This window comes from Solea senegalensis, unplaced genomic scaffold (assembly GCF_019176455.1).
Source record: "Solea senegalensis isolate Sse05_10M unplaced genomic scaffold, IFAPA_SoseM_1 scf7180000013413, whole genome shotgun sequence".
In the NCBI taxonomy this organism is placed as follows: domain Eukaryota; kingdom Metazoa; phylum Chordata; class Actinopteri; order Pleuronectiformes; family Soleidae; genus Solea; species Solea senegalensis.
Genome location: NW_025320818.1, coordinates 25176 through 46935, shown reverse-complemented (window position 1 = coordinate 46935; position 21760 = coordinate 25176). Strand labels below are relative to the sequence as shown.

Below are 21760 nucleotides of genomic sequence, written 5' to 3'. Positions count from 1 at the left end.
AGCAGGAACATCTCATTTCTCGTCTTTAAAGTCATATTTTGATGTCAAACCCAAATGTTTTAAGTGAACAGTAAACAAAAAGGAATTGCCTCCAGAGAGGCAATTGTGAAAGTACTCCGTATCCGCAAGTACTCAAGTGTAAGTCATCATACTTGTACTTGGTCAGTATAAAGTGGATCCCTAATTTAAACTGTAAAAGTGCCAAACTTGTTTGTTTTGCCCAGATAGTATCTTACATTAACACCTCTGTTATCTATGTAACCTATGATCATGAAACAATAACTATTATAACTAGTTGACTGCTCTACTGGGTTCCCGGGTTTTTCTCTGAACTTGGAAGAGCAGCTCTTTTTTGTGTGTGTGTGTGTGTGTGTGTGTGTTGCCCCTGTGTTGCTTCTCTGCTCATGAAATAACCTTCAGAACACATTAAAGCTTAATGGCTTTGTCTCCCCGAGTGAGTTCAAAGCATTAATGAAAAACTGTCTGATTGAAAGAATGTAATAGCTGTTCCTGTGCTGGACTCAGTATTGCGCATTTGTTGTCCCTTGTCAATAATGTAAACGTGTTTGTTTAATTTGTTCCGTTGTGTCATTTCTGTAATTTTGTTATGGTGAGCTTTCTTGGCCGGGTCAATAAAGGTCAAATAAATACGTACAATTTGTTTTAGCCCTGCATTTGCTTGTGGTAATGGCAGTTTATGTACATATTTATGCATTTTAATATGCATACAAACCTAATGGAATGCCAGAACTCTATTGTGAAAGAATGGATTCAGGGTTCTCTCGCTCTCTCTTTTTGAAACATGTCTGTAAAGTCTGGTGTCTTTGCATATCAATAAGCATGCGGGTGGGGACATATTTTCAGTACAGAGTTGACCTGGATGTGCATTTGCATGTTTCTGTATATTCAGTGACAGATGTAGTTCAGCTTGGGCGAAACTCGTTGACAACTTGGCTCTGGTACCGCTGCTAAAGGTGCAGTTTATACTTTAGGGACCGGGGTCACTCCCGGTCCCTAAATGTGTTGCAGGAGCTGCTGTTTGATTCGTATCACCTCGTTTGATTTGCGGCCCCACAGGAGATCGTGCAGCGCTGCAGGCGGTTCCGTGACCCGCTATATGGACTGCAGCATTTCTACTTCAAATTTAAAATCCATAGAAACGAATGCCTTAGAAATAACAAAGGCACTCTTCAATATCTTGCCTAAACTGGGACCACGTCTGTTTTAGCATTAGTTTAGCACTGGTATCAGAAAAACACCCAAATAATACAGTAGTGCACTTTTTATAGCTAAAGCTAAGGGGGCTCTGTCAAGCAATACTATCAGACTTGACTGAGGGAGTGTTTGTGTGTATGCAGCCGCAATGCAGGGGATGGTTTTTGAGGAGTTCACTTCAGGACCTTTTTCTTGGGCACGTCTCTGTAGTCCAAGTCCAACCTGTGGTCTCGCTTTACTAGCTCAGCGTTGCTGTTGCCTCTTTCTATAAAACAAATCACTTCACTGCCATGCGCTACATTTCTGAAGCTACAGCACGTAGAAATGAATTGGAATGCATTTAAGTTGTTTAGCCTGTGTGTTCAAGACTGTGTGCGCAAGAGGAACTTCATTTTGAACAAAATAAGGAAACGTTGGCTAAAATATTCAGTGTGAATACAGTTTTACACACAGCCTCATTAATCCCGTTTTTTAAGATTCCATATTTAATCAGTCTTTATGTTTAAGATAATACGGTTTATAGTTGGAGGCTGTTGCCGTGGTGAACTCTCTGTGTGGGCTGTACAGTGTGTGTCACCTCCAGGTAGCGTGAACCTTGCGCACTACACTCATATTTGATCATTTCAGTTCATTTACTATTTGAGAGTGCAAGGGTCAAACCAACAAAGCATTTCGTCCGTTCTCAATTAATGTGTTGGCATGACATTACCATAGTAATTAGTTTTCCTTTTGTACTGAATGCCAGCAGCAGCAGCAGCAGCAGCAGCAGTAGCAGTAGTGGTGGGGGAGCTGCTGCGTCCTGCCTCATAGCTCTGAGCGTTTATTCAAATGCATTCACACGTATCTATATACTACACAAACATGCACATATTGTGGCCCATCTGTATGTACCCATGCAAAGAAGGATAAAACCAGGATGTGGTGGTAAACACAATGCAGCACCATCATCGCTGGTGGTCAGAGTAGAGCAACATGCAGACATATACACGGACCAGCGTTTCAAAGATCATGATATAATGTTGGGGAGTAATAAACACGGTGCAAATGTCTACTTAAATCCTGCGTAAATTTACACAGGGATTTACTGTATACAGCAGTTAAACGCAAGTCACACAGGAAATGATTGCAATATCACAGTTATATAAGACACAACTAATACAAAAGTACAGTTCAAAGTTAAATGACTGCCAATTCAGAGTTATACAAGGCACAACTACCCAAAATGTACATCACTGCTAAATCACAGTGATATTATGTTACAGTCAAATAGTGCATTTTTATAGAAAATTACTATTTGGGATAATAAGTACCAGCTTTTGCTTTATAATACATTTACTCCACAATAATGAAATATGTTAAAGTATCCGGGAAACAGTGATTTACTGTACATGAACCATAGTTTTCTACAGACTATAAATATTGTAAATATTTCACATTTTGAATTGACAATCCAGACTTTCCGAAGACAAATAAATCCCAGCATTCACAAATGTTATGCGTGAATCCAAAGTCAAAGCCCAGAAAAAAGTCGGCAAACCAATTAAGCCACCCCCAATGAATAAATAAATAAAAATAAAAATCTCCCGCAGCCCATCTGTGGGTCCTGACCCAGTCTATCTCTTCCATTAGACTCCATAAGAATCAAAGTAATGGCGAAATATAATAACACCGTCATAGAAGCTTCAGTGGTCGATAGATTTCATGGAAATTATATAGAACTGTTTGGGCCACTTCAACATGTGTGATGAGTTTGGAAAAGACAGCTGTGTGTTGGGGAAACTCTCTTCTCTCCCTGGGTGACCGACGCTTTGGTGAAACAAGGCGTATAAAGTGGATTCGGATCCTTGACTCCTTTTCCCGCTCATCTTGTATTCTGCTGTAAAGGGTCTGTGATATCCAGGGTCTTATTCTTCGTCTTTCTCTTGCAAGATCTGGAGCAAACTGCCCCGAAGTAACTTCACGTACGACTGTTGGCCCCAGTGTGGATTTACAGGTGTAAGTAGATGACGCTGACTGCAGAGAAGCAGGCCGGAGCAGATTTATGCAGTTTAGTCTGAGAGATGGCGGAATGTGTTCTTGTGAAGGAATGCATGGCGACAGCACTAATTAATTATAGATGTGGTCTGAGGGAATGCTGTTACAGTAACTGGAGGCATGGCAAGTGAGCGATGGGGGTAAGAAACCCTCCTCCTCCTCCTTCTTTTACCATCCACAACTTCAATTTACATTACACGACAGAGCAATGGAGGTTAATTAAACATGACAACGGTGAGGGCGTTTTTATTGTTAACCCAGCATGGTGGTTGACTGTCTTCTAACTGAAAAGGCCAATGAATGCATAACACATATTACTCCACCCCGCAAAGTGTAAACTCACATTCGAAAACCTTGAGGGAAGAGTGGTTATGGGTAAAACATGGGTTTGTATATGCCTTAGGGTACTGCATCGTACAAGTAATAGCCATGCACATGTTCAAGACCAAGACTATGAGGAAATTGAGCAAAACAAATATCTTTGCACGCTGTAACTGTGATCATTCACATGATAATACCGAATTTTCTGTGTTTTAGTGTTAAATTATGATGAGGCTATCAAAGGAAAAGTGAGAGATGCTATTTGATTGTTGAATGCCAGTTAAAGAGAACATGTTGGAAACAAATGTACATCCTTGCATTGCTGTAGGATGTCCTACAGGGCCATCCTACCCTCCGTTGTACTATTCCAGAAAGAAATTATATTTAACCCAAATTGTTCAGCACTACTGTTTAATTTTTCGATTAAAGTAAAATGCAATATTTGTGCAGGAACATACTGGTATATTAATACTTATTTACTGTACCGTTTTGTGGAAAAAAAAGTATTTAAGGCACAGTAATGTACTGTCAATATATGCATAGGTACATTCAAATATATATATTACAGTGGAGCAAAACTCACTATGCTGCATCTCAAACTATACAAAAAAAACCTGGTGTGGCTGCTCACGTTTCACTCTGTGTTTATATCCAACTTACATCGTGATTCTAATTGGACTCAACACTAATGATGCCAAAAAAGCAGAGCAGGTGTTTCTATCTGGTCTGTTTACAAATGTGTAGACTGCTGACTGCAGTTATGTGCACTTCCTGATCTCACGCTGCCTCCCGCATTGGATTTTAAAAGTGGGTTACAAAAAAAAAAAGTGCTTTATTTGAAGCAATGAAAACTACATATTGTAAAACGGAAACAATTTTACATTTTCATTTCTAGCCCTATAGCACCGACGCTTTATTAAACTTATACGCAAATCAAATTCAGATTGCAATATCGCTCATAAAAATGTAATTTTGATATTTTCTGTGAACGTGGGTCCTAAATGAACTCGTGCTGTCAGAGAAGCAGAAATATAGAAGGTAATGTACATCTGTGCTGGCCTCGTGGCCTTGGGGGACATTGTGTAAACGCTCCTCATCTCCCCACTGAGCGTCGTCCTGATTGATTGTTGATGACTTTTTTAGGGCAGAGACATGTTAGGTTATTTATTTATTCCCAAAAAACAACAACAAAAAACCCGTGCAAATAGCGCTCTCCACTCAAGATTCGCCCTCTGCCTGATTGCGTGTCTGTTTCTGCTTCTCAGACAGTGAACCGTGTGCTGTGGTCATCATCAAAGTGTGTGATATTAGGCCGAGGCAGCTGTTGTTGTTTGTGCGTGGGTTTTGCATGCATGCGACAGATATGGGACATCCTTGACCGCCGCCGTGAAAGTGACACACTGCCGCGGGGTAACGCGCTCAAGGAAGGATCTTCAGCAAAACTCAGAAATCCCAGTTTAGCGGATGACGTTGCCATGGAAAATCTCTTGCACTTGCTGTTACGGGGCAATTTTTTGACACTGGAATTATTAGTTAGTAGTATTTGCAATGTTATTGTGGTTATCATAGCATCATAGCATAGTTCATGATTATAATTGTAGTACAGTCTCTCTTAGCTTGAGCTGTGTATCATGTGCCCGATGCATCACAATTATATCCACCAATCTAGGAGTGGGCTGCCGATAGATACCCCTTAAGAGCATTAAAGGATTTGAATGTGCAGGGGCACTCTTTATGAACACATTGTAATGATGATGCTCTTGTGTAACCACCATGTTTTAATCTATAATGTTGAAGTATTTGCCCTCTCTTTTCACATGTGAAGTGACAAAAACTTACACATCCACTTCATCAGTGTTGTTTGTCTTCAAGCTGTAAAAAAAATTAAAAAATAAAGTCACAAAAATTGCAGCAGCTTTACTTTTCACATTGCGAGACTGTAGTTATTCTATTACTACAAGTTCACCCACATTTCCTGCTTATCACTAACCTGAATTATTCTGTGGAATACTGAACTGCGCTACACACATACACACACACACACACACACACACTGCTGCATCCATCACTAAGTTCAAATGTCTTATTTTGTCACTTCAGTGTTTGAAATCCTTTGTTCAGATTGACGTCAGTGACACAAAGTGACCACACGAGGCAGCAGAGGACCAGCAGCTTCTGTGTCCCCGCAGCTAAAATCAATGGTTTTCTCTATGGGCTTTGGTGTGGGAGAGTGAGTGGATGGAGCTGTTAATCTATGACCTAAAAGAGCGTAGACTTAATCTGACATAGATTGTATTAGGTGTCAGTACCTCGTCATCAACACAACAAAGTAGATTAAAGTGATATGATGTGGTTTTTATTGATGTTAAAAATGTCATTCTTCATTAAGCCACAGAAACAGAAACCACAGACACTGATGATGTTTGGAAAGTGCAAAAACCCTCTGAGTGTCATGAGTTTCCTGTCACTGTGGACACGTTCTTCACTGTCGTTCACAGAGCAGCAGGAGGACAGAGGTCATCCTGAGGTCACGCACACTCAGTTTCACCTGCATCACAGCAGAAACCACACTTCCTCATTCATGGCATAATCTGCTCATGTGTGTTTCATTTTCCCTGTGTGTGTGTGTGTGTGTGTAACTCTGAGTGTTGTTCTGCTCACACGCAGCAGGGGGCGCTGTTGTCAGGCAGCATGAAGAGGAGGAGGAGGAGAAGCAGTGCATGCTGGGACAGAAAGGCTCGTCAGTGAGAAGATGATGTTCTTCAGACAAAGAGTCAAACTCTTAACATCTTTATTTACTTTGTTTTCTATTGGCTTGAATTTTATTTTATATTATTTTGACTTCTTTCTTTTTATTTTATATAAAGCATTTATTCATTTTTAATTGATTTTACTTTCTGTATCTTTTAATTTCACTTTCAAACATTCACTTTTTGTTATTTTGATCTCAGTGTGTGTGAACCTGTGTGTTTCAGGCTGGTTCTCAGCAGCAGGGGGCGCTCACAGCGCAGGACGGCGGCTCAGTTAATGACAGACATGTTGATTTTTTAAGTCTTTATTTATTGATGTTTCAACAAATAATGACTGAGACGAGCTTTGACCTCGTCCACCACTGAAGCTGCTGTCTCTTCATGTCCTACAGAGGACACAGAGACACTGAGGAACCACGACAGACCCGGAACCCAGGATAAACCGGTTCAGTGAATGTGGTCCTGAAGGTGTGGAGGTGGATCAGTGAGTCAGAGGAGACGCTGTAGAAGGACAGAGTCCCAGCAGGACAGTCCACATACACTGATACTCTGTGAGAGACAGAGGACATGATGGGTGTTCGTGTCCCACAGTGACGGACAGAGTAACCATGATCATCAGAACAGATCAGACTCCAGGACTGATCATTATCTCCAAACAAACAGTCAAAACCGATGCCTTTCCTCTTGATTCCTCTGTAACTCAGTGATATATAAACTCTTCCTCTCCACTCGACCTCCCAGTAACAGCGACCAGTCAGACCAGGTCTACACAGCAGCTGAGGACAGAACCTAAATCTGTCTGGATGATCAGGATACGACTGATATTCTGTCACATGGGTCACTTTCCTGTTGTCGTCAGACAGTTTGAGTTCTCTGCTCATTGTGTTTGTGTCCAGTTCCAGTTCACATGAATCTGATGAAGACAACGAGACACAGCTGCAGTTTATTGATGATCAGCTGATATGTTGTTATTTCCTGTAAATCCATACTTACACTTCCTGAGACCAGGTTTTAACCACTGCTCTCCAGCATGGTCCATCCTGGAGGAAGAAACAGTCTGAATGAGTTTCTGTCCAACATGAGTCCAAACTGTTGTCTTAATGACGCACTCTGGTGGACACAATGATGAACTACAAGGCCAGGTGTGTTTCAAAGAGAAGACGGTGGCTGTTTCTCAATACTCAAGTATGCAAGTATGTACTTGCTTACTTGGGAAGTATATACTTGAGAAGTACGCTGGGAGTATATACTTGCCAAGTACGGGAGTACACAAGTATGTGGTTGTTTCTCAATACTCAAGTATGCAAGTATGTATGTATGTATTGTTCTGCTGTAGTTCTTGTAGTGCCGGGCACAGTGAGCGCCGAGCGTCCGCAGAGGCGGAGCTGATCACCTCCGACAAACGTCGCTGCCAAACTATAAATACGTCATATCTTCATACACAAACCACATGTTTGAATTCTAAATGACTCATTTCTCGCCTCAAATGATGTTAAAACATTGTTCCGGGACAAAGAAAAATATTTATTTCAGATTTATATTTCTATTATCTGCTGCTATGCTCCGCCGAAATGTAATGTCAGGCTTCCTTCTTCTTATGAACGATAGGTGATGAGTTGATGATGCAGGAGAAGACCCCACTGACACAGGACTTGTACCGAACAAAGGGATTTGATTTAGTCACAAGTCAGGCGGCAGAACCAAGCTCTGCAGCAGCTCGGGAGAATGTGTTCTTGCCGAATCTCCGAACAATTCTGCCTCAGAAAAGCAAAACTAACCTTATATAGATTTTCTAGCATTCTTATTTGCAGGCATCACATGTTTGGACCCCCGCCTTTCTCTTGTTTCCATAATGCAACAACTTGAAAAACAAGTTGGGTCCGGATATACCATACTGTCCCATGATCTTTAAATTGGACAATATCACCATTTAGTCAAACAAGAGACATCTATATTTCCTAACTAACCATATTCAAAACAGACCCTCAAGTTTCCTGTCCTATACAGGATGCCTATTGTAAAACGTATGGTCTGACTTCCCAGAGACCCTCTTGTCTCATGTTTACTTATTAATGTCAATCATCAACACATTGAAGTATTAAACTTTAGCTGTGTTAATGTGTTCTTCTTAGTTCATATACTTCAGTATTCTGGGATACATGGCCATCCCAAGTACGCTCAAGTCACCTCCGATGCATACCTGGTAAAAATGGGCGGAGCGAGAATACTTCCGGGTCCTCGCTGTTCGCTTACTTGAGAATTGGAACAGCACTTGAACAGTACCGGAGTACGCAAGTACGCACAAGTATGGATATTGAGAAACGGCCGGTGTCTGCAGAACCAGAGACCACAGTTTCAGGAGGCTACGCATTTACTCAACAGCGCCACCACGTGGACAACACAGAAGACAACTTCTGTTTATACATTTGAAACCCACCACGAGTAAACCAGCAACAAGTTGGCCCAGCACAAACCAAGTAAACAAAGAAAATAGATAAAATAGAGGGATTTCATTTGTATTTTTTACAGTGTATCAAATCGCAGTATTGTGGGTCTAAAAAGCATAAACTTTGTATTTGAATTACGGTTGTTTGATCGCTTGCTTGAATCGAGACCTAGTTTCCAGTGCTTTCGTGGTTTTTTCAGCTGCGCGTCACAGAGGAAACACATGGCTACTTATGCAGCTGCTGCTGCGGAGGCTCGTCGCTGTTACTGCTGCTTCCAAAACTTGTGTGTTTTCACCGTTGAATGAAGAATGAAGAACAACTTGATTGTAGCTGTTAGATGACGAACATCTCGTACACAACTCACTACAAACACCACAGAATAAAGACATCTTTACTTTAGTTTGACCGTAGACTGTTTGAAGTGGACCAGGACTGTTCTGTACCCAGTACCAGGACTTCTCACATGATGCTGCTACTCTGTGCAGATGATCTGTCCAGTTCATGGTTCTGGTCGTTTCTCAGGCTGAACTACGTGACATTCACTCGTTCTCACGAGGTGTTTAAAAAGTGTCACGAATGTTTGGTTATACTCACTGACAGAGGAAAACATAATAACAGGACATCTTCAACCTGAACCTGCTGACAAGTTTGAATACTGCTGATGAACATGAAGAGGAAGGAGGAGGAGGAGGAGGAGAATACCTGAGAGTGTCCAGTCTCCAGTGAGGACTCTTCAGTCCAGCAGACAGCAGCTTCTCTCCTGAGTCTCCTGGATGATTGTAGCTCAGGTCCAGTTCTCTCAGATGGGAGGGGTTGGAGTTCAGAGCTGAGGTCAGAGAAGAACATCCTTCCTCTGAGACCAGACAACCTGACAGACTGGAGTTAAGAAGATATGATGAACTCAGTGATTCAGAAAAAAAACATCTTCATCAACAAGAACCTAAAGAAGCAAAGAGTCTGAGTCAGAGTTCTGACCTGAGAGTCTCCAGAGAACAGTGAGGACTCTTCAGTCCATCACACAGCAGCTTCACTCCTTGATCCTGCAGGTCGTTGTTACTCAGGTCCACGTGTCTCAGACGAGAGGACACAGAGCTGAGGACTGAGGACAGAGCTTCACAGCTTCTCTCTGAGAGTTTACAGCCACTCATTCTGAGGAGGAGTTCAAGAAAATCTATTCACATATGTAATTAAAAAAATAATCAGAGTAGAATTGTCCATTTAAATCAGCTGAGCACCAACCTGAGAGTCTCCAGAGAACAGTGAGGACTCTTCAGTCCATCACACAGCAGCTTCACTCCTTGATCCTGCAGGTCGTTGTTACTCAGGTCCACGTGTCTCAGACGAGAGGACACAGAGCTGAGGACTGAGGACAGAGCTTCACAGCTTCTCTCTGAGAGTTTACAGCCACTCATTCTGAGGAGGAGTTCAAGAAAATCTATTCACATATGTAATTAAAAAAATAATCAGAGTAGAATTGTCCATTTAAATCAGCTGAGCACCAACCTGAGAGTCTCCAGAGAACAGTGAGGACTCTTCAGTCCATCACACAGCAGCTTCACTCCTGGATCCTTCAGGTCATTGTTACTCAGGTCCAGTTCTCTGAGATGGGAGGGGTTGGAGTTCAGAGCTGAGGTCAGAGAAGAACATCCTTCCTTTGAGACCAGACAACCTGACAGACTGGAGTTAAGAAGATATGATGAACTCAGTGATTCAGAAAAAACATCTTCATCAACAAGAACCTAAAGAAGCAAAGAGTCTGAGTCAGAGTTCTGACCTGAGAGTCTCCAGGGAACAGTGAGGACTCTTCAGTCCATCACACAGCAGCTTCACTCCTTGATACTGCAGGTTGTTGTTACTCAGGTCCACGTGTCTCAGACGAGAGGACACAGAGCTGAGGACTGAGGACAGAGCTTCACAGCTTCTCTCTGAGAGTTTACAGCCACTCATTCTGAGGAGGAGTTCAAGAAAATCTATTCACATATGTAATTAAAAAAATAATCAGGGACAGGTGAGGAGCGAGAGAAGGGTATCAAGGAGAAACTGCGAGCTTTCAGAAGGCCGTCCCCATCCTCTCCAGAAGAAGTATAAGCTTTGACTGATTTTTGAAGAGTTGGAAAGCTAAACAGAACGTGCTATATTCACCACATGATGAGAATATATATATACAGGCGAGGGTTGCTGTATAAGGACACATTTTCTGTGGAATGAACAGAGACCTTTTCTTTTCTTTTTTAGAGCGCCATGGTGGGGGCCCTCAGCCCACAGGTGGGAGAGGCTTTCCCTCACGGCTAGATATTTTATCTAGCTCAGGCCAGGGTCTTTTCTTAGAGACCCCAGCATTGGGATCACTCTTTTTGTTTATCCTTTTTTCTATGTCTTGCTGTTGAATCCAGTTAAAGGTAGTAAAATCCTATCTAAAGTGAGAACAGAACAAGCCCATGTGGTTTATTTACAAGAGACTCATTTGACAGACAAGGAGCATATAAAGCTAAAGAAAAGGGGCTTTACAAATCTGTTTTTTTCTTCATACAAATCAGGGCAGAGAAGAGGAGTTGCTATTCTCATTTCAAACAAGCTACATTTTCAAAAAGTATTCGAAATGGGTGATAAAGAGGGCACGTTTATGTTAAGTAAGGGGTAAGATAGATGGGAATCCAATTACCTTACTGAATGTCTATGCACCCCCAGGGAGTGACATTAGTTTCTTCCAAAAAATAACCAATATCATGGTAAGTGAAACAGAAGGCCTCTTGATCTGTGGAGGGGATCTAAATATACATCTGCAGCCAAAGTTGGACTCATCTTGTGGAAAAACCCAGGATAGGAAGTCCTTCTATAAGAAAGTAAACACACTATTTGAGGAGGTGGGCTTGATTGATATATGGCGAGATTTTTTCCCTAACAGAAGGGATTACACTTACTACTCTGCTCCTCACTCTCTCTATACAAGAATAGATTATTTCATAACATTTGGGAAGGATAAAGATAAAATACATACTTGTGGAATCGGGACAATAGATCTAAGTGACCATGCACCAGTATACTTATCCACTGATTTTGGCCTGCGATCAAAAAATAATACATGGAAATTGAATTCCAGTCTGTTGAATGATCTGTCTTTTAAAGCACAAATTAAATTAGAAATGTGTCTCTTCTTAGAATTCAATGATACTGGAGAGGTTTCACCTCCCATGTTATGGGATACTCTGAAGGCTGTTCTGAGAGGGAAAATTATAGCAATATCGTCATTTAAGAAAAAAAATAGGAATAAAAAGTTAGAGGATTTCAAAAACAATCTAAAGGTACTAGAAGGAAAACATAAATTAGATTTAGCACAGAATACATTGAGAGAAATTAGACACACCAGGAATGAAATTAATAATTTGGCCACACAAGAAATCGAGAAAAATTGAATGTTTCTGAAACAGAAAGAATACGAAAGTGGCTCCAAATCTATGAAAGTATTGGCATGGAAATTGAAAAAAAGGATAGCCGAAAATACAATTCATAAAATTAGGGATCCAAGGACAAAAGCGATAAAAAATAAACTAAATGAAATTCAGGAAGCTTTTGAAGTGTTTTACAAAACCTTATATTCTGAAGTCCCAGGTGTGAGTGTGGCCCAAATTGACAGCTTCCTGAATTCCCTAGATTTACCCACTCTCGATGAAAATCAAAATAAAATGATGACTGCAGATATAACTGAAGAAGAATTAAAAGTTGCAATTGGTAGACTTAAATTAAGCAAATCACCAGGATCTGATGGCTACACGGCAGAGTGGTACAAGGAATTAAAAAAAGAACTAATACCTGTTTTACTTCCTACTCTGAATTGGGCTTTAAAAAATGCACAAACGCCACCCAGCTGGAAGGAGGCAATCATTTCAGCCATACCAAAAGAAGGCAAGGATAAAGTGGAGAGTGGCTCTTTTAGGCCAATCTCTGTTCTTAATGTGGACTATAAATGATTTACTTCTGTTATGGCCAAACGATTAGAAGAATTCCTGCCGACACTGATACATAATGATCAGACAGGTTTCATACACCAACGCCAAACACAAGACAATATACCAAAGACACTACATATTATGGATCATATACAAAGAAATCAAACTGAAGCAATTGTGATGAGTGTAGATGCTTAAAGTATGGAAAATTATTATAAAAGAACATAAACTTGAAAATGATATTTTGGCTCTTAAATGGTGTGCTTATGATTCGGATTTTAGACCTGATAAATTGGATTCTAGATTTAAGGACTGGATAGCTAACGGTATAACAGCCTTATGTAGAGTAATGAAAGATGGAAAGTTCCTCAGTTTTGAAACACTTAAAAGGACACATGTTTTAGAAAAACAAGACTTTTATAGATACCTGCAGTTACGGCATTACGTCAATACAAAGATGAAAAGTCTAACAAAGATAAACACATGTCTAATTCAATTATTTACAAAAGCTATTAATAAAACTGTGTCATGCTTATATAAGGGTCTGTCTAATTTGAAATCTCACTCTACTTCATATATTCAAATAAAATGGGAGAAGGAAGGAGGGATAAATATATCTGAGGAAGAATGGACAACAATTTGGAGGTATCAATGGAGATGTACCAGCTCACAGAAGTGGAGGGAATTTGGATGGAAAAGCTTGATTAGGTACTTTATTACACCTTCTCAGAAGTCTCACTATGATGATAATTCCCCTGTCTGCTGGAGGAACTGTGGAAATCAAAATGCTGACCACTACCATGTTCTCTGGGACTATCCTGTCATTAAGGGCTGGAGAGGGATACATAATGCTCTACAGGAGATCTTTACCTGCAAAATACCCCTCGAGAGTAAGGCTATGCTTTTTGGACACATACCTGAGGAATGGCTGAAAGGGGATAAACATCAATTAAATATCTTGCTGGTGGCCTGCAAAAAGGGTATAACCAGGAAATGGTTGTCACAGGAAAGCCCAACTTTAAACTTATGGATGGACATTACAATGGACATCTATAAAATGGAGAGGATAACTGCATTTGTTAACCATCAATTGGAGAAATTTGCTTCATACTGGGGGAACTGGTTCAAATATGTCACACTCCATAGACTTGATTTTATTTTTACAAACCAATGACTGTACTACGAAAAGGATCACTCCCTAACCTGTACATAGTTGCTACTGTGTGTTTTTCCCTTTTTCATTGTTTGTTTTTTTTGTCTAGGCATTTAGAGCAGACAACAGATGTGAGATGTATGCATGTATGTTTTGCCGGATGTGAATGTCTGTTTCTGAATGTCAATGAAAAATAAATTATAAAATAATAATAATAATAATAATAATCAGAGAATTGTCCCTATAAATCAGCTGAGCACCAACCTGAGAGTCTCCAGAGAACAGTGAGGACTCTTCAGTCCATCACACAGCAGCTTCACTCCTGGATCCTGCAGGTCATTGTTACTCAGGTCCAGTTCCCTCAGATGGGAGGGGTTTGAGTTCAGAGCTGAGGTCAGAGAAGAACATCCTTCCTCTGAGACCAGACAACCTGACAGACTGGAGTTAAGAAGATATGGTGAACTCAGTGATTCAGAAAAAACATCTTTATCAACTAGAACCTAAAGAAGCAAAGAGTGTGAGTCAGAGTTCTGACCTGAGAGTCTCCAGAGAACAGTGAGGACTCTTCAGTCCATCACACAGCAGCTTCACTCCTGGATCCTGCAGGTCGTTGTTACTCAGGTCCATGTGTCTCAGATGAGAGGACACAGAGCTGAGGACTGAGGACAGAGCTTCACAGCTTCTCTCTGAGAGGTTACAGCCACTCAGTCTGAGGTAGAAAACAGTGATGAACAAAAGGTTAAACATGTTTGTCTTGTGCTCTTTAGAATATGTCTTATTAATATTTATATACTGATCCACGTACAGAGCTTTGGTCGAGACTTTGACCACCGGCAGCAGCTTCAGAAGAGCCTCCTCTGAAGCAGAGTATTTCATCAGGTCAAACTCTTCCAGATCTTTTCCTGATGACAGTAAGATGAAGACCAGAGCTGACCACTGAGCAGGAGACAGTGTCTTTGTGGACAGGCGTCCTGATGTGAGGGACTCTTGGATCTCCTCCACAAGAGAACGATGGTTCAGTTCATTCAGACAGTGGAACAGGTTGATGCTTCTCTCTGCTGACAGATTCTCACTGATCTTCTTCTTGATGTACTCAACTGTTTCCTGATTGGTCTGTGAACCACTTCCTGTTTGTGTCAGTAGACCTCTTAAGAGCTTCTGATTGGTCTCCAGTGAAAGACCCAGGAGGAAGCGGAGGGACAAGTCCAGGTGTCCATTTGGACTCAGTAAGGCCTCGTCCACAGCACTCTGGTGCAGATGATTCAGTTTAGGTTTTTTTCTAAATGGTCTGGACCACTGGCTCGTTGTTGGTTCTGACAACAGATTTGTTCCAGAGGTGATGAAGGTCAGATGAACATGAAGAGCAGCCAGAAACTCCTGAACACTCAGATGGACAAAGCAGAAGACCTTGTCCTGGTACAGGCCTCTCTCCTCTTTAAAGATCTGAGTGAAGACTCCTGAGTAAACTGAAGCTGCTGTGATATCGATGCCACACTCTGTCAGGTCTGATTCATAGAAGATCAGGTTTCCTTTCTGCAGCTGCTGAAAAGCCAGTTTCCCCAGAGACTTAATCATCTTCCTGTTCTTTGGACTCCAGTGTGGATCTGTCTCAGCTCCTCCATCATATTTGACCTTCTTCACTTTGGACTGAACCACCAGGAAGTGGATGTACATCTCAGTCAGGGTCTTGGGCAGTTCTCCTCCATCTCTGGTTTCAAACATGTTCTCCAGAACTGTTGCAGTGATCCAGCAGAAGACTGGGATGTGGCACATGATGTGGAGGCTTCGTGATGTCTGGATGTGGGAGATGATCCTCCTGGCCTGCTCCTCATCTCTGAAACTCTTCCTGAAGTAGTCCTCCTTCTGTGGGTCCGTGAACCCTCTGACCTCTGTCACCATGTCCACACAGTCAGGAGGGATCTGATTGGCTGCTGCAGGTCGTGTGGTTATCCAGAGGCGAGCAGAGGGAAGCAGTTTCCCCCTAATGAGGTTTGTCAGCAGCACGTCCACTGAGGTGGACACTGTGACGTCAGTCAGGATCTCAGTGTTGTGGAAGTCCAGAGGAAGTCGACACTCGTCCAGACCATCAAAGATGAAGACCACCTTAAAGTCTTCAAACCTGCAGATTCCTGCTTCTTTGGTTTCAGTGAAGAAGTGATGGATGAGTTCCACCAAACTGAACTTCTTCTCTTTCAGCACATTCAGCTCTCTGAAGGTGAAGGGAAACATGAGCTGTACGTCCTGGTTGCTTTTGTCTTCAGCCCAGTCCAGAGTGAACTTCTGTGTTAACACTGTTTTCCCAATGCCAGCCACGCCCTTTGTCATCACTCTTCTGATTAGTCTGTCTCTTCCAGCTGAGGCTTTAAAGATGTCTTCTTGTCTGATGGATGTTTCTGGTCTGTCTGGTTTCCAGGAAGCTCTTTCAATCTGTCTGACCTCATGTTCTTCATTGACCTCTCCAGTCCCTCCCTCTGTGATGTAGAGCTCAGTGAAGATCTCATTCAGAAGGGTGGGGTTTCCTGCTTTAGCCACGCCCTCAAACAAACACTGGAACTTCTTCTTCAGGTTTGATTTGAGTTCACGTCGACAAGCTGGAGCTCTGATTTCTGACAGAACACAAGAAAATAAATCAGTGAGTGGATCATTGAGAAAATAAGATGTTCTTCCTTTCACATTAAAAGTCCTCTTACTGTCAGCTAGCTTCTCCTGCTTCATCCTCCTTAAGAAGTCCTCTGTGATCTTCAGAAAGGCCTCTCTGCTGCTCCTCTGCTCCTCATCCTCCCTCTGACTCTCTGAGACTTCTGTGTGATCTGTATCCAGAACCTTGTGGATCTTCTTCAGCTCGTTCTTCACAAAGCAGATGATGTTCTCCTCCAGCAGCTGGAACAGAACATGTGAAGTTTAACCTCAGATGATCAGTGACAGAGTGAAGTCCTGCAGGTCCACAGAGCAGCATCCAGGCTGTCAGGACCAGGAGCCTCATGTATAAAAGAGTGCGCAGCTTTCATACTAAAAGACGGCGTACGCACAACATTTATAAAGTACGTACGCAAAGAAAATCTCAGATTTATAAAACTGTGCGTAGGCCAAGTCCTGCGCACCTTTTCTTTATACATCCCATCAAACGTGAAACTGAGCGGAGATGAATGAGGAACACACCACGCCCACCCACAAATGAATATACAAATGACTCTAAAACGCCTTTGTCCTGAAGAAAAAGGACAACTGTGGCAGCAAAGAAAGAGGGAAATAAAAGAAAAAGAAGGAAAGTGCACGATCAACTCGTCAATTTATGATGTATAAATCTGTAAAAATAGATTATTTTGGTCGTTTTTTTTGGAATTAGTGATAAACACAAAGGAACTAAATGTCAGGGTCACAGCGACTGCTCTCATATTAATATTGATTGCTTAAAAAACTGGCTGTGCATTGATAGTTGATCCTGTGCATGTTTTTTTCTGGTGTAACATGTATGTTTAGACATGACTGATCCATGTGAGCTGAATTTACAGATTATTTCAACAATCTATAAGTGTCACACGTCATCATCTACGCACATTAGGCACAAAATAAGCAGACAGAGTTCACGGAGTTACTCCATGTAACCATTCATTACTGTCACTGATTGTGTTGTGGATGCTGCGCCTTTCTCTTCCGATGAAAGGCGCAGCGGTGGCGGAATAACTTTTTCGTAGTTATTTCGTTATCGTGTGGATTAAAATGGGATAAAGAAAATGTTCTACTCAACGTTCAAGTCCCGTTTTCTTACAACAAATGAGTCTGTAACTTTATTTTGTGTTTAAAACATTATAGACTGACGTGTGTTCATGTGTTCATGTCAGCAGCTGTGTTTACATCACTGTGTTACATAAAGAAAATATTCATCTGTGGAAAATTAATTTCAGTAATTTGCTCAAAGTAAATAAGTGAGTCTCTCTCTCTCACACACACACACACACACACACACACACACACACACACACACACACACACACACAGGTCTGTAGTGTGTGTGTTCGCTCACAGGATCAGTTTCGTCTTCAGTGTCCTCTCTGATGTTATCCACATATGTTCAAACGTACGTGGTGTATCAGTATTGTTTGTCACAGAAAATTCATGTTTGTCACTGTAGACACATTAATAATATTATTTTCAAACACTGTGATAAGTTTCAGAGCTTAATATTGCAGCGTCTCCACCTGACAAGAGTTTGCGGAGCTCTCGGCAAATTCTCACGGCAGCTCGAGAGTTTGCGCTGCGATGCGCAAACTTCCACGCCAAGTACATTTTTATACATGCCGTCTGTGCGTGAAAGCAAGCGTACGCTGTCTTTTTGTGCGTACGCACGGTTTATACATGAGGCCCCAGGACTCTGCTTCAGTATTAACAGTAGTGTCATGTTTGTACATTTACACACCTTAAATATGGAGTCCAGGTCTGCTCCATGCTGCTGGACAGACTGACCACTGAGAACCTCTGTCCTCTGCTGATCAACTCTGAGGAGAAAAGATTCAGTGTCATTTACTAAACAATCATTTGTTTCTACCAGGTTTTCAATGTGCTGCACCTACGATTCTTCTTCAGCCAAGTTCACATGACATGAGTTTGACAGGTTGAAGACAAAAGTCCCTGAAGGACAGTCTCTAGTGTTTGTTATGTGTGAAGTCTCAAAGACACAATCAGAGAGGCTTGTCCATGAGTCCCTGACCAATCACGGACTCTGACTAGATTTACTGCTGGAAACGTATTCAGAGACGAGGACAGGCTGAAGAGTTTAGTGGAGACAGAAAAACAACATTGGTCCACCAAAGAGAAGAAGAGTGTTTTTCTGGATTCAACATGTTTTGGACTAGACAGGCTCCCCCTGGTGGAGGATCATGTAAGTGTGTGTTACTATGTGTGAAATTCTTACATCAGTTCACCATGTTTTTGTCCATCCTTGAAGCTAATAAGACGATCTATAGACCGGTATCTCTTCATGGACACACAGCTGGGTCCAGAATGTCTTGGGTCTGCATGGGTCTGGGTCTGAATTCTCAAATATTAGGTGTCTCTGGTGCTACATGGTGGATCATTTTAGTTGTTGACCTGTGAAAACCTCCACCCTCCATCATCTGACCTCTGTTCTTGTTTGAAGGTCACAGGTTGATCCATGGACCAGTCACTCTTCATGGACACACAGCTGGGTCCAGGTCCAGCAGAGTCTGGTCCCTGTTGATGGATCCTCCAACAAACACAGGACATGACATGTAAATACAACATCTGCTGTGATTGATCTCATTAATGATCTACAGTATCAGGAGACACAAGGAAAACAGGTTTGTGTCAGAAATGGTTGAGTGTGACCCAGATGGTGTCAAACACTACACTGATTAACACATTTAAGACTTCCACATCTTCAGTCAGATCACTTTACCCAAACTCAACCATGTGAGCCAGGACTGTTCCACAATTCTTCAACATTTCTTATTTTTTCATGGGTCCAGATCTGAGATTAAATGGGGACGGGTCTGTTTGGGACTTGGGTCCAGAATGTCTTGGGTCTGCATGGGTGTGGGTCTGAATTCTCAAATATTAGGTGTCTCTGGTGCTACACGGTGGATCATTTTAGTTGTTGACCTGTGAAGACCTCCACCCTCCATCATCTGACCTCTGTTCTTGTTTGAAGGTCACAGGTTCATCCATGGACTGGTCACTCTTCATGGACACACAGCTGGGTCCAGGTCCAGGTGCGGCAGAGTCTGGTCTCTGTTGATGGATCCTCCTACAAACACATGATGTGTAAATAAAACACTGAGCTGTGACATGGAGACGAGTCACATGATCCATGAGATCCTCATCTCACCTCTGACCCTCATGTTCCTCACACAGAGTGGTTTTAGAGGGCGGAGCTTCCTCTTCACTGTCCTTGATCTGATTCATAGCAGAGCGCCACCTGCTGGGAGAATAAAACTCGCTCATTACAAGTTCTGCTAACATGGGTGGACCACATTGACCTAATGTGGGCCAGTCAGCAAGAAGACTTTTTTTAACCACAGAATTGGCCGACATGACCCTCATTGGCTGACTGAACAATCGGCACAGCCCATTGGTAATGGACTGTCAGTCACTCAGTTACTGGTTCATTTCAAAGAGCCGTTAAAACGATTTGACTCGTTCGTGAACGTCACAGCTCGACTTACAACTCACTCAAGACACTGTTTGCATCACACTTTACAGCCCTTCACTGCAGGTGAGTCCACTGGTTTAACAGAAGAGCCCGCCCTCTGTTGGTCAGGTAAGAAGCTGCCCAATAGATAGATACATATGTATGTTAAACATCTGGACTTTGAAGAGATGTCGTTAATTGTGACGATTGAGAATAAACGTTTGATTTAACTTTAGTTTCTTAAATCTTATCAAAATATGACCTCGTCCTCTGGATCCTTTTGTTTCACCTACAATGGCTGTAATCTGTTTTAACCGGAAACATAAAATGATCAGTCACTATCTGATAAGAACATGATGGATCTGTAACAGGGAAGTGATTGTTTTGCAGTTAGCAGCACTAGCCAAGTTAGCTGAGAGAGGATCCACTTTTCAGACAAAGGTCAAAGTAAAAGAAAATGAGTTCATATCTTGGGAATTATTGAACAGGAACACGACTCTCTCTACAAAAACAAACACAGTGAACTTGTAGAAAAGTCTTTTGTTACAACCAGGTGACGTTTGAGCTCCAAACAACATCTGGTCGTTAACAAGAGTTTGTGTTTATAGATGTTACATTTAAATATGTTTGATGTCAAACCATCACTCAGTGAATTAAGACCATACAGAAGTTCAGCTCGTGGGTTCTGAGCATCCACGTGATTCCAGTGTGTAATATCACATGTCAACCAGCAGATGTCAGCATTTATACTGTGTCAGCAGAGCTGCTTCAAAAGGGTTGGGCCTTCTTCACGTTCAGAGGAACCAGGACATGTTCACATCCCATAATAAGACAAGTTTGCAGTATTACACCAGACATTTAAGCCTCTCTAAGTCACTACAGGGTCAATTCATTCTGTGTAAAAACCTCAGTCCCTGAACAAGAGTCAGTGACGTGAGATTCATGAGCTTCACAGTAAAAACATCACGTCCACTCAGTTACAGTGTTGTTTTCGTCTACGATGACAAAATTATTTTGTTGACGCCCCTTTTTTTTAGTAGAGTCGGTCGCGGCGCACCACCGGTGGAGGAAATTTCATTCTGCCCAACAGTAATCTCCATTACTTATTGACCTAAATGGATTTGTTAAAAGACTATACTTCTTTCTTTTTTTAAACTAAAACTGACTAAAACTTTTTTGAGTTTGACTAAAATTGGACTAAAACTATCACATATAGAAAGGACTAAAACTAATCAGCGTTCTAGTCCAAAAAAACGTTTTAGCTCAGTTACAAAGTTCTTTTTCACATGTGTGATGAGATGAGTTTAGTTCTGTTACCTTGTGAAAGCAGGAAATGATCGTCATGAAGCTGCTGAACGTCTGTGAAGTGATTCTGCTGCTGAACAGCGAACAAAACACAGACCAAAGTTTTCTCAAGTGTCATCTGAAGGAAATGTGATGAATGTGATCAAATAACTGCTCTGATCTGAACTTTACACTCAACTCCATCAACTGCAGTCAAATATTAACAGAATCAGATCTTATCACTGAACAATGATCTCGACACATAAACTTATACAGTTCTAACTCTAATCGACTCGAATTTCCCATCAACTGCTTCCTTCTCAGCCCCAGAGGCACCTCTCCCATCTCTACCTGTACTGGCAGGTACTGGCGTTGTCTTAACAGCCCCACTGCAGACTCTCAGCGCCTGTGCCTGAATCACATCCAGCTTCTTAAGCCTTGATCTAGCAGCTGACCCATAG

General features: G+C 41.7%; 1 protein-coding gene across 1 annotated transcript; it reads right to left on the bottom strand.

Annotated features, from left to right (window-relative positions):
• Positions 1-6609: 6609 nt before the first annotated feature.
• Positions 6610-21532, bottom strand: LOC122760321 (NLR family CARD domain-containing protein 3-like). The gene is made up of 12 exons (XM_044015413.1): positions 21333-21532; positions 19713-19805; positions 19518-19631; positions 18987-19094; positions 18285-18363; positions 16558-16747; positions 14673-16473; positions 14403-14576; positions 10007-10180; positions 9470-9643; positions 7314-7360; positions 6610-7233 (listed from the first exon to the last, which is right to left on the bottom strand). The coding sequence occupies exons 2-12, from the start codon at positions 19787-19789 to the stop codon at positions 6707-6709; spliced, it is 3465 nt and encodes a 1154-aa protein (XP_043871348.1). The 5' UTR covers positions 19790-19805; positions 21333-21532; the 3' UTR covers positions 6610-6706.
• Positions 21533-21760: the final 228 nt, after the last annotated feature.

Coding starts and splice junctions, on each gene's coding strand:
- LOC122760321 (XM_044015413.1), bottom strand. CDS start 19,789: ATGAATCAGATCAAGGACAGTGAAGAGGAAGCTCCGCCCTCTAAAACC. Junction 19,632..19,712: donor GAGGAACATGAGGGTCAGAG/GTGAGATGAGGA, acceptor ATGTGTTTGTAG/GAGGATCCATCAACAGAGAC. Junction 7,361..9,469: donor TGGAGACTGGACACTCTCAG/GTATTCTCCTCC, acceptor TTCTTCCTCCAG/GATGGACCATGCTGGAGAGC.